We start from the raw sequence: 16,197 nt of genomic DNA, 5'->3' as shown, positions 1-16,197 counted from the left end.
CTTGTCCCTGATAGCTTTTGTGATGCTTAACATTTTTTGGAAGATATTCCTGTAGTTTTGTATGACTTTGGTTTTATGTCTTTTCTTTGATTTCTTCGTTTCTGTTAAAAATTTCTCAGAGAGTCCCACGTGCAGTTACTGTGGTTTTTTTAGACGTCTCTTTTTTTATAAATTGAAATCATTTTACATTTTATAGCCATATATCAATTTTTTCCTTCTGTCACTGAAGATTTGTATTTCTTCTTATATCTCTAGTTGTATTTCTTTTTATAGTTTTTGTATTCCACCTTACTAAACTATGATTTACATGTCTGATTTGCAGTGTTGTTTTCCTTCTTTATAATGAACTTCAAATTTTCTCTGTAGATTTTAATTGCACATATAATGTATTCTAAAATTGTTTTTTAAGAATAAATCTTAAATACCAGTTATTTCATTTTTCTATTTATTTTACCTGATTGTTTTCTGTTCAGTATGAACTCAAAATTCCCAGTTGTTGCCTTGAGCTTTGACAGAAGTATATAGTGGCTAATTCTAGTTGCATCAGCTTCTGTTTTGGAAAACTTTTTTTTCTTATACAATTTCGAATGGAAAACTTTTTCATTCAAAATTTCTTTAATAAGAAGGCAGCCAAAGCTTATGGTGATTTTCTAAAAATAGAAAATTTTAAATCATATGGGTATATGATTTAAATTTTTAAATCATACACAAATTTTTAAATCATATGTATATGTGAAAATACTTTTGTTTTTTGTGACAAGGGTCTCACTTTTGCACAGGCTGGAGTATATAGAGTGCAGTGATGTGATCACGGTTCACTGCAGTCTTGAACTCGTGGGATCAAGCCATCCTCTTGCCTCAGCTTCCCCAGTAGCTGGGACCGCAGGTGTGTACCACCACGCTTGGCTTTTTTTCTTTTTTTGTAGAGATGAGGTCTCACTTTGTTGCCCAGGATGGTCTCAAACTCCTCGGTTCAAGTGATCCTCCTGTTACAGCCGGCCAGAGTGCTGGGATTATAGGCATGAACCACTGTGCCCAGCCAAAAATACGTTTTTAAGACCCAGTGAAGACAACATTTCTGTACTTTTAAAATGTAATGACATAATATAGACTAGAACATTATTGCATTTTTCCAGTGTTGCACTGTGTATTTTCCAAGGCTTATCATTTGGATAACAACTTTGGTACAATAAAGTCATGGTATAATATCTTTTTTCCCTTTAGATGGACACTTTTGTAAATCCTCTTCGCAATTCTATGAGGAATGTTTCAAATGCAGTTAAATCCCTTCCTGATAGCTTGGCAGAGGGAATGACTAAAATGTCAGACAACATGGGCAAAATGTCAGAAAGATTAGGTCAAGACATAAAGCAATCATTTTTTAAGGTAAGAAGACATTTTCAGTAATGTCTAAAGCAAATTATTTTTAAGCCAACTACCATGTATTGAATTTTGGCTGGATTTACCTTATTCCCCTAACCTTATTTCTTTTCCAGACTTTGCTAGACATGTAGTCTCATAAAGAATAAAAAACTAAAGAGAAAAATTCTTACCAGAAATGGATATAAAATCCAGTTACTTGTTAGTCTCTGCTATGGTAGGATTTTAAAATTCATTTAAAATAAAAGCTTAAAATTAGTAAAGTTAACATCCTTTGTCTTGTTTTATTTCACTATGCCATTTTTATCATAAAGTACTACTAAATTTAGTAGCAAACAAATACTGTTGTGCAAATGAGTTATACTAGTATTCACTCAGGAAGCACAAAGTTTTATTTCTCCTGTTTTACGTGATAGAATAATTACTAGATCAAAGAGAAGAAAAGTTCATCATTACGATCAATTTCTGTGGCCATGCATTACTGGATATAGACCTCTATGTGTCATAGAAGAATTTCCCAGGGAGATTTTTTTAAATTACGTTAACAGATAAAGGTATTATACTGTGTAGTTTGTTGAATTCCTAATTAATATTTTAAAAATTGTTTTGACATAGTTATTTGAAATTGTAGTCAGGGCTATAAAACATATAGCTATTAGAACTTTGTACTTGATCACTCTTGAATGTAGGGGAAATGTATATAAACATAGGTTTTATTTAATGTAAGAGGCCACTTCTAAAATTGTGTAAATCATACTTTTCTGTTAACTTTCACACTTTCTCTGATGCCCCACTTTTGTTTCTATTTGGGAGGAAGAATACTACCACTGAAATCAGGATTGTTTAGTCCTACTTCGGCTGCTCATTACTCATGACTTCGTACAAAAAACACAGAATTTTTCTAGACTTCTATGTTGTCACCAGTAACTTGAGATGGCCCTAACGATCCTTCCTGTGCCAACAAATGATTTTCAGCTAATAGTGATCTTTCTGTCCTTCTCTCCATTCAAACATTTTGTTAATTTTTTAAACATATTAACATACTATCAAAAGCTATATATGGTAAAAAGAAAGAAGATTGGAGCTCTGTTCCCTGGCAGTACTAACTACAGTCGTGCATTGCGTAACAAGAGGGATACATTCTGAGATCTGTGTCATTGGGTGATTTCATCATCGTGGGAACATCATAGAGTTAATTTACACAAACCTAGATGTATGTGTAAGTTCCACAGACCTACTTTTCACCTAGGGTATATAGTATCGCATATTGCTCCTAGGCTACTAACCTGTACAGCATGCTACTGTACTGAATACTATAGGCATTTTAACACATTGGTACACATTTGTGTATCTAAATATATCTACACAGAAAAAATACTGTAAAAATATAGTATTATAATCTTATGGGACTACTATGGTATTGTTGAACAAAACGTCGTTATGCGATGCATGACTTTTGGCTTTCAAGTCATTTAACCTTTCTTAGCTTTGAATTCTTCTAAAAAATATGGGAGTTTGACAAAATAATTTTTCCTTACAACTCAAAAGTCATTTCTTTTGTAAAGGACAAAAACTTTTTGGTAATGAAATAATCACCGTATATTTGGTTTCCAATTTTAGATTGTTAAATTTTGCTTATATATTGTATTAAAAGTCAAATGCTGATACTCATTTAGATTTATTATTGTGTTGTGTTTCACTATCTGCTTTAGTGTGTTTACATTGTGGGTTTGGTTTTTGTTTTTAGGTGCCTCCTTTAATTCCGAAGACTGATGCAGACCCTGAACATCGCCGAGTTGCAGCTCAACTTGACGATAATGTGAGTTAATTTTATTCTTGGTAGTATTTAGTTTAAATCATACTCGGCATATCTTTTTAGCTTTTTAATGAAGTGTAATATGTATATATATCATTATTGTTCACATATTGTAAGTGTTAAGCTCGATGAATTCTTACATATTAAACATGCCCATGTAATTAACACTAATCAAAAAACAGCATGGCTACTACTCCAGAAAAGCCCCTCATCCTCTGCTCCTGTTAGGACCTTCTCTTGCACCAAGGACTATCACTATCCTAACTTCTACTCTACTTTTATACTTTTTATATATGAAACTGTAAGGTACATATTCTGTGAAGTCTAGCTTTTTTTGCTCAACACTGTGATGTTCTTCCATGTTTTGTTTGATTGTAGTTTCTTCATTCTTGTGGCTTTATATTATTCCATTTTGTAAATATAGTACAATCTATTTGTTGTATAATGAATACTACTTCTATGAACCTTCGTCTGTACATGTTTCTGTTGGATGTATACTTAGGAATGAAACTGCTGTATCAGAGGATATATATAAGTTCAGCTTTAGTAGATACTGCCAAGTACTTTTTCAAATTGTACCACTTACAGTGCCACCAGCAGTACATGAGAGTTCAGTGTTTTACATCCTGCCAATACTCAGTATTTTGTCTTTTTAATTTTAGCCATTCTCATTGTATTTCATGTGAATTTGCATTTCTATGATAACTCTTGAAATGTTGAACACCTTTTCATATGTTTATTGGCCATTTGAATGTCCTGTCTTATGTGTCTGTCAAGACCTTTTGTTATTTTTTTGTTGGCATGGCTATCTTAGTCCTTTTGATTAGTAGGAGTGCTTTATGTAATCTGAATGTGAGTTCTTTGTCAGATACATGTAATGTATTGTCATCCACTCTCTGTGTTGCTTTCTTGTGCTATGTATGCAATCTTTGCCTATTTCTGGGTCGCAGAGCTGTCCTAGAACTTTCTTTAAAAATCTTTTTTTGTTTTTCTGTAACAACATTTAGGTCTGCAGTTCATCTGGTATTGGTGTTTGTATATGGATTGAGGTATGGGTCGAGTTGATCCAAGCACCATTTACTGAAAAGGTCATCTTTTCAGTACTTTACTATTTCTCCCTTATCACAAACAAGATTATTGTACATGTTTGGATCTGTTTTTGGATTATGTATTATGTTTTATTAGGCAGATTTATTTTAAGGTTATAATTATCTCCTTTGAGTTTCTGACTGAATTTGTATATAATAAGCTATCTTAAAAATAATATATTTATTTGCTTTTTCAAGATTATTTTAAGATGTTTTATTGTGTTTATTGATGGTGTAATATCCATAACATTATACCTTTTGGTATGTGGTTTTTACAGTTTAGCTGTTTATTTTTTTTAGGCACCATACTCGTAGGAATACCCTTGATCAGAGAATAGAGAAGTATTTATTCTGTCCCAGTAATGAAATGGGTCTCCTTTTCCCACTGGTTTTGATTGAGCTGTGTGATTTCAATTTGTGGAACGGAAGGTGCACTAAGGCAGTGTTTACAACATGACAGTGAAAAATGTGTGACTCATGCTTTCTTGCTAGTATTTACATGTGTTGATGAGGAAATAATTGGAAACAGTTTATCGGTGATGAAGGAATTATAAAATTACCAGCAGTTGTACGTTGTACTAAATCTGTACCTGCTTTTTACTTTATACATATTTTTTCACATCAAAGAATTCCAATTGCCTTCCTTTACTTTTTACCTTACTGATTGTATACTCACATAACAACAGTGTGCTGATTTTTGTTAAAAGCTAAAAGAAAATTCTAGTAATTTAGTAAAATATGCCTTTTGTAATGTTAATTTAGTTTAATGCTGGATTGAACTTCAGCATCTTTTTTCCTGAAAGTACATAAATACATACAATTTACTAACTAAGCAAAACACATTATTCTTTAAAGATCATGTTTTGTTCTATTAAATATATGGAGATGTTGAGAATGTCTTATTCTTATGAAAAAGATGCATCAGAAAATAGACAAAGGGTCTAACATTTGCCTTGTCAAATTCATACAACCTCTACCAAAAGAAAGAACCAAATCGTCTTTTCCTAGGACAATCATGAATCTACTTTGCCTTGAAAATGTTAAAACTATAGCCTTAAAACTTATTCTTCATTGTGGGGCTGTGAAGTTCTGTATTCTCTCAGAATGACTACTAGAAGTATTTTTTCTAAATTAGAATTAAATGTCAAATTATAAAGGCTAGAATTTAACTTGTTCTCTGACTTGTGAAATAATACCAGTCATCTGTAAATGAAACAAAAGTAACCGTTCATAGTAGATAGCTAACTCAAATTTGTTCTTATTTTTTCCCATGTCTTGTCAGGTGGATGACAATATTCCACTTAGGGTAATGCTGCTTCTCATGGATGAAGTATTCGACTTAAAAGAAAGAAATCAGTGGTTGCGAAGGAATATCAAAAACCTACTTCAACAGCTTATTAGAGCTACATATGGTGATACTATTAATAGGTACCACTCTTTCCTCCTCACTTTTAATCTGATCTTAGCCTTTAAACTTCTACTTCTGGAAGTAGCTTGCTCAACCTTTGTAGGAGAATTTTTTTCTCTGGGCCTTTTAAGAAGTTCATTAAAGCAGTCTGTTGCTCTTACGGATCATTTACATCCAAATTAAGTTGCTTGCTCCATGAGGGTCATGTTTATTTTTTTCACCTTCTAAAATTTTAACCTTACTCATTTATACTTCTTTACTTTCAGAAAAATAGTTGACCATGTTGATTGGATGACTTCACCTGAACAAGTAGCCGACTCAGTGAAACGTTTCAGGTATATCTTAAGACACAGTCACTTCTTTCAGGTAGTACAGAGTTTAGCATTGTTATCACTAATTAACTTTCATTGCTTTTGTTTCCTTCCTGGACATAAAGTTGGTTTGTTTATCATTGACGAGCAAAAAGACTTAAAAGAATTATAATAAACGTTTGTCTCATGAACCTATTGGTCTTTGTTTCTTTAAAATCAGAATTGGAAAAGCATAGAAGAAAGATCTTTCAAATGATAGGCTATTATTTTATTGCAGTACCGTGGCTGTAAGGTAATTGAAATATTTACCTAAAAATGACATGGTTATATAATCAAATATCTAGTTTTGCAGATTCGTTTTTCTCAGTTGTATTTGCTAAGCTTCATTTTAACTGAAATTTTTTAAAGTATGTCTTTCTAGCTGTAATATTTTATTAAATATTGGAACCTATGCAAGGAACCCAAATTAAGTAGATACTCTACTTCATATGTTCTTTCTACAAAAAATACTGAGCTGCTCCTCTGTGCCTAGCACTCAGCCGATTACTGAGATAAGATGCAGTCCCTTGAGAAAAGTATAGCTAGTAGAGAAATAAACTCCTTCTAAAAGTGAAGATAAGCAATGCATAAAAATTCATGGCATCACATATTTTGAAAGGAAGGAAAGGAAGCAAGAAGGGAACTGTCTGTATTGAACAGTAGCTAAGTTCTTGGCATGGTGCCCAGTACTTTATGTATGCTTTCCGATTTTATGCCATTTTACAAGGTAAGTATTTTTGTTATAAGGAAATTGAAGATTAGAGGCATTGAATAGCCTCTCAGGTTAGTAAGTGGGGAATCTGGTTTCTCTAACCTGAAGCTAAGTTTCTCCCTACTGTACTATACTGTTTCCAAAACTTGGACTACCTGCCCTGGCATGTTCATTTTATGTCAGGATAGGTAAATGATGTTCCTCTGGAGCAGTGATTCTCAGCTTTGGCTGTTCATTGGAATCACCTGTAGAGCTTTAAAAATTACTAATTCCTGGATCCCATATCCAAAGAGTCTGACTTAATTAATCCAGCAAAAGGTCTGATTCTTTACAGAAAGATTCTTTAAAGCTCTCAGGTATTTCTAATGTGCAAAGTTAAGAACAGCTGCTCTGTGGAGTCTTACCCTCACACCAAATTCCCAGATGAAAGCTTAGTTTTTGTGCTCAGTTCCTACCTTCAGACCAAGAATTAGGGAACATGAGTAAAGCACACTGAAAGTTAAGACAGGTGGACTGTTGTATGTGTGAAAGGACCATTTTAGTCAATCTATCTGTAAGGTGTGGACCTGGAATTTAGTTTAGTTTTATGTAGGCTTAATTATAAGACGAGTAGGATGGCATAACTGAAGGAGATAGCTGTTAAACTCTAAGGCATTGAAATTCAAGATATTGTAGGGTTGCATTTGGATGAGATATTCAATCAACAGATGCCCACTTTGTGTTTAAATGACTGTGATATAGCCATCTATGTATTCCATTTTTCTGTCTTTGTTAGTGTTAATGAACTGCCTTGGTGCAGAATTTATCTGTTACTTTTTTCTTGTGTTTTTTTAACCCCTGAAATTGAACCCCACACTTAGTTCATCTTTGTTGAATTTCATTATAACTATATATTAATACAATTTCAGAAGCTTTTCTTCTTTCTGTTCACATTTGTATTTTCTGTAGAAATTTGAAATAATTTTATCAACTTGTATCATTAGAAATTGAAAATGTTTACAAAATATATTTAATCTTCTCAAATAGAGATGCGTTTTGGCCAAATGGCATTTTAGCAGAGACTGTTCCATGCAGAGATAAAAGTATTCGAATGAGAACAAGAGTAGCAGGAAAAACGAAATTACTTGCAATTATGCCAGGTGAGTGGGCATGCATAGTTAAAAATCCCTTTAATTTGTCATTCTTCTGAATTTTTAGCATTTTTCATGCCAGTGTAACTGCCTTTGAATTATAACAACTATCTTTTGATGGCTTAATACATACCAGGCACTGTGCTAGGCATTTCTCATACATTCTTAACCAGTCCTCCTAACACTGCTATAAAGGTAAGGACTGTTAACAACACCTCTTTATATGTGAGGAAACAAATTCAGAGAGGTTAAATAATCTATCCAAAGTTTATAGCTACTAAGCAACAGTTGGTATTCTGACTCAGCTTTAAGTGATATGAAAGCTTATGCTTTTATCCACTTCGCTTCGCTGCCTGGAAGCATTTTGGGAGTCAAGTTGTTAAATTAATAAAATACATGACAGGTGAAAGGGCTAATAAAATAATATAAAGTTTGAATTTTTCAGGAAGAATATTTGTTCCACTAAGGAGAACAAACAAATCATTTCAAAGACTCCATTTATGTAGAAACAACGGATTGGTCGATTATTAATCTTTATTAATTAAAACATAATCCCAAACAAAGTATAAATAGTAGTATTTTGTTGATCTGATTTTAGTTACTTCATTAGGTTACACCTGTCGCACTACCTTAGATTTACTTTTTCTCATTTTTCTTCTTTCATTCAGAGAAGTTATATAATGTGAAAAGCAATTTAATGTGACTGGGAGGTGGTGATGGTTGTTTTGCCCCTTGTTAATTAATATCTTTGAAAATGCCTACATGTCTTTTCTCTGTATTTTAATTCTGGATGCAGTAAGTAAACAGATTTGTAAGTTATTTAATCACACAGTACCTATTTTTTTGCTATAATTTTGCCTTATAATTCAGAACTCCTAATTTCTTCCTAAATTTTAACGATCAGCTTTCTCTTTTGACAATTAGAAATTTCCCACATGATTTTAATCCTACCTGTATACTGTTTCATTTGCTAGTAAAAAAGCAAATTATAGAAATAACATTTTAGAAAAATAAGCAATAGCTTAGGATATTATTTAATATACTATTATGGTAAGCCTGATTGTGCCATATAGACTGACTCAGTTAATCAGCTGGAAGAAATCTTTATTCACTAAATATTTATTGAAAGTTATGTGCCAAGCAGTGTTCTATAGGCTTATGTTTGCCTTCTTGGAGCTTACTTTCTAATAGAGGAACTCAAAAAGACACAAAACAAATAAATGCAACATAGTATGTTAGATATGTGGTAAGTACTAAAGAGAAAAATAGTGCAGGAAAAGGGAATAGACAGTGTTGGATGAGTTGCAGTTTTAGATGGGGTGGCCAGGGCAGGCCTCACTCAGAAGATAACAGTGGTGTGAAGATCTGAAGGAAGTGAGGGTACATATAAAAGTTTATGAATGTATATATATATAGTCCTTGCCTTTTTTTTAGTAAATTCTCAAAATTTTTGCTTTAAATTATATTGTACCCCTAGTTAGATAAAGACTTTTTGGAAGTTGCATGTTTCTTTTCAAAGCAGCAAAATAATATTTATATTATCAGGGCCTTGATTATGAACAGTTAAGAATAATCATACATGTTGGTCTCATACTTAAAGATCTGTAGTAACTTGCTGTTATTTATGAATAAATGCCAGCTTTGCTCAACCTTACAGTCACAGCACCATCACCTTTCTCTTTTCTCCACTTTCTTTTATAGGAATCCTCAATAAAATTCAACCAAACTTGTACTATCCCCATTTCTTGAACATGCTTTGTTATTCTAGTTACTGCTTATTTACTCATTCATGTTCTTTTCACCAAGACTAATACGTCATCTCATTGCATCTTTCAAAGTCCTGCCCAAGTAGAAAGTCTACTTTACCTGTCACTTCGTTAAAGCGAACTTTTCTTTGTTACCATATCTGGAAGTCTCCCCACTATAAATATTCGTACACTTTTAGTATTTGTATGCCTTGGTTATTATGTCAAGGGTTTTTGTAGGTCAGGGATTAGGTTTGTTTTTTTTTTCCTGTGTTCCAGTGAAACTTTATTCACCACCATGGATTAGCTTTTTTTTTCTTATAGCATCTTTCACTATTCATTAGGCATAGTAAGAATATTTTTATAATGTTACAAAGTTTACAGATCACTTTTCACATGATCTCGTTAAAGACTTATAAATCCTTATAAGGATGTTTGTTACTATAAATCCTCCTCTTCAGATGAGGAAACATAGGGTGGTGGGTAAGTATCACATGGGTATTAAGGACAGGTTTGGGATCTTGGAGACTTTTGCATAAGTAGCTTTTGCATAAGTGGGTAGATAGATGCATGCATGCAAAGATGCATATTAAGTTTCAGCTATAATACATAGCTGAAATGCATTAACTGGTTAGCTACCATTGATCAGTTACTCTGCTGTGTACCTTAATTTAGGAGCATTTAAGAATTTAGACCTTGTGTTTTCTTTAAGTAATGAGTTATGTGTATTTTCCCCCTCTTCATTTAGATGAACTGAAGCACATTATTGGGGCTGAGACAACACGGAAAGGTATTCTTCGTGTTTTTGAAATGTTTCAGCACAACCAATTAAATAGAAGAATGGTTTATGTCTTCTTGGAAGGCTTTTTAGAAACCTTATTTCCACAGTATAAATTCCGTGACCTTTTCAACAGACTGCATTCACGGTCAAAGCAGATGCAGAAATATAAACAGAAACTTCAAACTACTCAAGCGCCTTCTTTACAGAAAAGGTGACACTCCACTCTATGAAGCTGGTGTTCATTTTGTCCAGGACTAATGGTATGGACAGATCTTCTGGGGCTTAACTCATATACTGTTGTGTCTGCACCAGTCTTTTAGTGTCTCAAAATAGATTATTAATACATCCATAAGTCTGTGGTTCTTCTCATTCTCATCTATAATCCACTACCAAGAGAGATTTCCATGTCTTAAATGATTTGGTGCATATTTTGCAACATTGAGAGGATAATGCCCCCATCTCAAGCAAGAATAGTGTTGGTTTCTTCCATTTCAAACTAATCAGCATTCTCCAGCAATGACAAAGTGCCAGAGTGTATATATGAAAGCTGAGGAAAGCACAAAACAATGGTTCACCGATAAATTGGCTAATTTGTTTAACAGTTGGAGACTGTGTAATATACGATTTGGAGGAATTTGTTTTGCATAATTTTGTAGGTCTATGTCAGCATTTTGATATATCACAGATTAGCCAGGTGAATAATCCTTGGAACATCTCTTTCAGGTCTGGGGAAAAAGACAGAATGCCCTTAATGTGTGAAATAACCTTATACCTGAATTATAGTTTTGTGATATAAAATGAAGCTGAGTATAAAATAAAACCAATCAAACCCAGAATTTGATTGGATTTGTTATTCATTGATATACAACAATTTTTATTCTTATGTGTGCCTTAAGGGCTGTGTTGTGCTCTTATGGTACTCAATTTTATGTTTTCTTTTGACATTGTTGTGCAAAAAGAAGCCATATGGTGGCTCTCATTTAAATTTCAAAATTATTAGTTTTATCTTTAACAGATTACTGATTATACAAAAGATATAATTTATTGGAAGAACTGCCAAATACATTTTGTCCTTCTAAAAATACAGAAATTTAAATAGTAGTCTGGAAAGTTACCATATGATAATTTTTAATTGTGTGATCTAGACATGCCTTAGGTAACTGCAGAAATAGCAAATTAAATGATTAATGAGCTTATTAGTCATAGTAAACATACAAATTCCTAATTCTATGACAGTGTACATATATGAAAATAAATGATGAAAACTATAATATTTTTAAAAATATGCTTTTATTTATATTTCACATAATGTAAAATTCTACAAAATAAAGCTAGTAGGCAAAACCCCTCCGTGTATACCTTTAAATCCATAAATTAATTTTATACCAATAAAACAAAATACCTTCTCTAGTTTTGGAGCTTCTGTATTTCCTATAATTTTTCTCACTCTCCATTTTGTCCATCTTAGAAGTCCTCATACCCCTTCTATGCAAGATTTCTGCATAGTTTTAAATACTTTCATTGACTAAGGGTTTGGGTGTGTCAGCTTTTTTTGTTTTAAAAATATTTAACACTAAAACCTTAAAATAGTGAAGCTACTTATCAGACTGCTGAGCCAAGATCCTGGTATTAAAAGAAAGTCTGGGTGCTTAAGGTAAAGGGACAGAGTATTGGTATCCCAGTTATTTGGGAGCTTTAAGATTGGAAGAAGATATTACTGTCTTGTTTTCACTTAGATCCTACTTACAAAGTGCGGCCTATTAACAGAATGAAGCCTTCCTTTAAAGCTTTATAATAATCATATTTATTAATAATGCTGTTGTGCATACTTACAGTATGCATATATTCAACATATGTTGCATGTCTTCAGAATTACATAAAATGAAATTCCTTTCATTGCAACTTGCAAGTGAGAAAAGATCCTTAGTGGCTCTGATGGAAGAAATAACATTTCTTCTTCTTAGGGTGTCTCCCTGCCTTGGCCTCTTTCTGAGCCCCAGGCTTTAAAAGTGAAGATGTGTGAAACATGTCTGTAGGAAGCAGCAGCATGGCCATAAGTGCAGTGATTTTCATATATGCCCCTGCTCATTTCAAGTTTATTTTTGACATGAATAAATCTAAGAGTATACAGAATAACTCAAGTAAGAGCCTGGCGTGTACCTGTGAAAAGCATTTCTCTATCATGTGAGGAGCACTGGCCATCAACCAGGGAAAGAAAGGTCATGTAGTATTGCAAATTTTCAAAATAGAGCCCTGCAAGATAACTGCAGTCATACCAAAAACTATTTGAGTAAATGGATTTTTAAGGTAATTTCTGTTTAAAAGAGTTTATATTTCAGAAGAGGAAAATGTCAAATGATAGTCTTTGTAAATGGTGGTGCATCTTCTCTATGCACATCTGTATTTACATCCGAAAGAGCTGTGGTCATGGTAAAATTAGAGATACTTTTTGAATGACTTGGTCAAGCTGTGTGTAAAATATTTAAGCATAAGTCAAGTACAGTGTACTATGTTTAATAAAGTTATTACATTTAATGCATTTATTGCATATATGAATATGTACATGAAGAGGTTGTATGTCTTCTGGTATTTAATTTTGAATGTTTTTTTAAGTCAGTGGTGCCTTTAGGCAAGAACTTTCCAAATTAATCATTCTTTATGTTTTCTAATTTTTCAGGTAACATGTGAACTATTTAGAAACCATAATAGTTTATTCACCTTAAAAGTTGATTGTATTATTTAAATATATCACTTAGATGGGCATTTCCTATGATTAGGATATTCCAAATAGTTGCTGAAATCAATTGTGCCATTGACCAATGGATGCACTTGGTTAGCCTTAATTTTTTTTAAAAAACCAAACATTAAAAACTTTCTTGAGTATTTCAGTTTGTTCATTTTAAGTTTGTGCTGCTGGTGTTTGGAAAAAAATCAAACAGTTAAGTGCTACCAGAAAGTGTACCAATTTTTATAAAAATTAAGAATAATGTAAATTTCACAATATAAAATTTTAATTTTGTGCAATATTTTCATTTAATGCATGTGTATTTGAGTAATTGTAAGATAAATGAATTTTTAATTTTTTGAGATGTAGCTTAAACTGTCTTCTTAATTCAACAACCTACATTCCGTTGTTGCTGCATCCTTTTATTTAAGGACTTGTTTTAAAAGTCTTTTGTCACTCCTTGGAAAATTATTTTATTAGTAGTAAATTTTGCTTATAGGAGCATGGCTCCTGTATTACAAGGGAAAAAATATAAAGAGCACATTTTAGGATTATAATTGTTGAAAGATAATGTGTGCATATCATTGTACAGTGTCAACTGTGTGCCTAACTGTTCTATCAGTACTTTCCTTCTTTGACAAAGAAGAAAAAATCAGAATGTCAGTTATTTTTATTCAACTAAAAAGATTAAAAATTTATTTGGTTTGTGTTCTGTCCATTAGAAAATACTAATAAAGTATTAACAAACATTTTTGTTGAGTTTATTTAGTAGTCATGTATTTCTGTTACTTTTAAGATGCTTGCTCAGTAGTCTGGTTTTTAGTATCTGTTTGTATTTCATTTTCTTTTAGAGATAACCAGTTCGGGTTCCAGATTGACAAATGAGTGCTTGGGTGATTACTGACTTAAACAGACTGAATTTAATTTTTTATTTTATGGCAGATAATTTAGGACCACAATGTTAAAGACACTTCATACTTCATCATCATGTAAAATTATGAAGTATTTTTCCCACAGACGGAAAGATTTATAATTAATAATCTATTAATTTTATTTGATCTCATTTTAAATTCCTATTTTGGCTAATATTTTAGACTTCTTCAATTCTAAAAGACAGTAGATTGGTCATAATATTTGTATCCTTCTTGGAGCTGTATCAGCAGACTTCTAGGGCATCAGATGTGATAACTTCTGGCCCAGCAGGGATTGGTATAATATTTCTTAAAATGCATATGGTAAAATATTGTTTCCTTTAAGATGTTCCTGAGGGGTGTGTTTTGTACTTATATGTAACTTATACAGGACTATCTGTATATGAACCAAAAAGCAGAAATGTTCCTTCATAATTCAAATGATAGTGTCAAAAATTCTGAGACGTTCTGTAAGAAACTTGTTTAACTTTGCTTACCTAATTTCCTAAACTTAGTTAACCACAGAATCTTTTGTCATGAACAGCTTGAGGATGATGTTCTCAAGTAATGTATTTTGGAAAATCTTTAGTAGGAGACAAAAAAAGGCGAAGTGTATTTAGTTACGGAATGTAAACTGGACAGAAAAGGCAGCGGATTTGGAGCACAAAGATTTTTTTCCTGCCTGCCGTTTTAATGGAAAGTTCCATCTTTGGAAGAAAAGGGAAAGATGGAAAAAGGTAAAAGATGAAAAGTTAACAGCTGATTATATAGCAGATATTAAAGAGTTAAATGTGGTTCTGAATACCAGAATAATGACTTCAGTGAAGAATAATAGAGCACATCTCAGAAGAAGTGGGAAACAGACTTCTACAGATTTTGCTAATGTGACCAGAAGAGTAGTAACTGGAAAATGCAAGGGGAAGAAGGAAATGCCATACAGTTTAGTTTATATTTGTGCTAGACATTGGCCCATATATAAAATGACAGGTAATATGTTTGATTTAGGAAAACCTGCACAAAGTTGAGAGTGAAAATGAAACTTAACACATGTGTTTACGAATTCCCTGTGTGAGAGATGCATTAAACATGATCTTTTACATATCCTCAAGAGTGAAATGAAACAATAGAACTATGTGTTAGGAGTTTTTTCCCTTGGTGATCGACTAGGAGGGCTTACAGAACTCAGCATATAATCATAGCTAAGATTTATTATGGCAAAAGGATACAGAACAAGAGCAAAAAGAAAAAGTGCATGGATGAAGTCTGGGGGAAAGCAGGCTCAAGCTGCCGCTGCAGTCTCCCAGTGGAGTCACACAAGATGCAACTTAACTCCCCAGCAAGTAGTTGTGACAACACCTGTGAAATGTTGCTATTCAGGGATGCTCATTGGACGCTTGGTGCCTAGGGTTTTTATTGAAGGCAGTTTATTTAGGTACACTTTGCCTGGCACATAACAATTCCAGACTCAGAAAACTGTGTTCAACATACGGCATGTCTTTGGTACAGTTTAGGCTTACTGAGCCACATTAGTTTTGGGAATTGGTAGGAATACTCCTAAAATTCTCAAACACCTGAGGACAAGGGCCAACTTTGTAAGCAGGTCTCCAAGGAGATCAGTCAAGCCTCCTATGTTAACTCTTCTGTATGACTGTATAACTTGATCAAAGGAAATGGATAATAGTAAGTGATGTTGAAAGTCTGTAAGATTTATCCTTGTGTTGAAGCCTCCACATCTAGAAATGGAAACATGGCAAAGGAAATTTTGATGTCATAAAAGGACAAACTATTGAAATGATATTGATATGGATATATATTGCAGTCTGAAAAACTGGAGGAATCTTTCCAATAAAGATTACCATAGCAAACAGTTATATGGCACTTAATAGTCACAACAGCTTTAGGCGTTATAGGTACTGTTTCATCTTCAGTTTATACATGGGCAAACTAAGAGTAGTTGAGTCAGTTTGTTAAAAGGTTCACAACTGATAACTGGTTATGAAGCTGAAATCTCAACCCAGGTGGGCTGACTAGAGTCTGTTGTGATTTCTCAGCAGTGGCACTGTTGACATTTTGGGCTACGTAATTCTTTGTTGTGGGAACTTTCCTGCACATTATAGGTAATGCATTAATTTACTTATTCTATTAGTAACT

General features: G+C 33.0%; 1 protein-coding gene across 4 annotated transcripts in view; it reads left to right on the top strand.

The window, feature by feature from the left end:
* The window catches only part of SNX13 (sorting nexin 13), a 139,440-nt gene extending 125,541 nt beyond the window's left edge, over positions 1 to 13,899 (top strand). For 3 of the 4 annotated variants that reach the window (XM_017526925.2, XM_017526928.2, XM_017526929.2), the window contains 6 exons: positions 1,225 to 1,386; positions 3,128 to 3,199; positions 5,567 to 5,712; positions 5,959 to 6,027; positions 7,781 to 7,893; positions 10,378 to 13,899. In XM_017526925.2, coding sequence (XP_017382414.1) covers positions 1,225 to 1,386; positions 3,128 to 3,199; positions 5,567 to 5,712; positions 5,959 to 6,027; positions 7,781 to 7,893; positions 10,378 to 10,625 — 810 coding nt within the window. In that variant the 3' untranslated portion in view covers positions 10,626 to 13,899. The remainder of the gene's footprint in view (positions 1 to 1,224; positions 1,387 to 3,127; positions 3,200 to 5,566; positions 5,713 to 5,958; positions 6,028 to 7,780; positions 7,894 to 10,377) is intronic. The other variant, XM_037737892.1, reaches the window with a different exon arrangement.
* The last annotated feature ends 2,298 nt before the right edge of the window (positions 13,900 to 16,197 follow it).

The sequence above is a fragment of the Cebus imitator genome, unplaced genomic scaffold (assembly GCF_001604975.1).
Source record: "Cebus imitator isolate Cc_AM_T3 unplaced genomic scaffold, Cebus_imitator-1.0 Scaffold45, whole genome shotgun sequence".
Classification (NCBI taxonomy): domain Eukaryota; kingdom Metazoa; phylum Chordata; class Mammalia; order Primates; family Cebidae; genus Cebus; species Cebus imitator.
The sequence above is the reverse complement of the archived record's forward strand: the minus strand, read 5'-3'. Positions and strand labels throughout refer to the sequence as shown.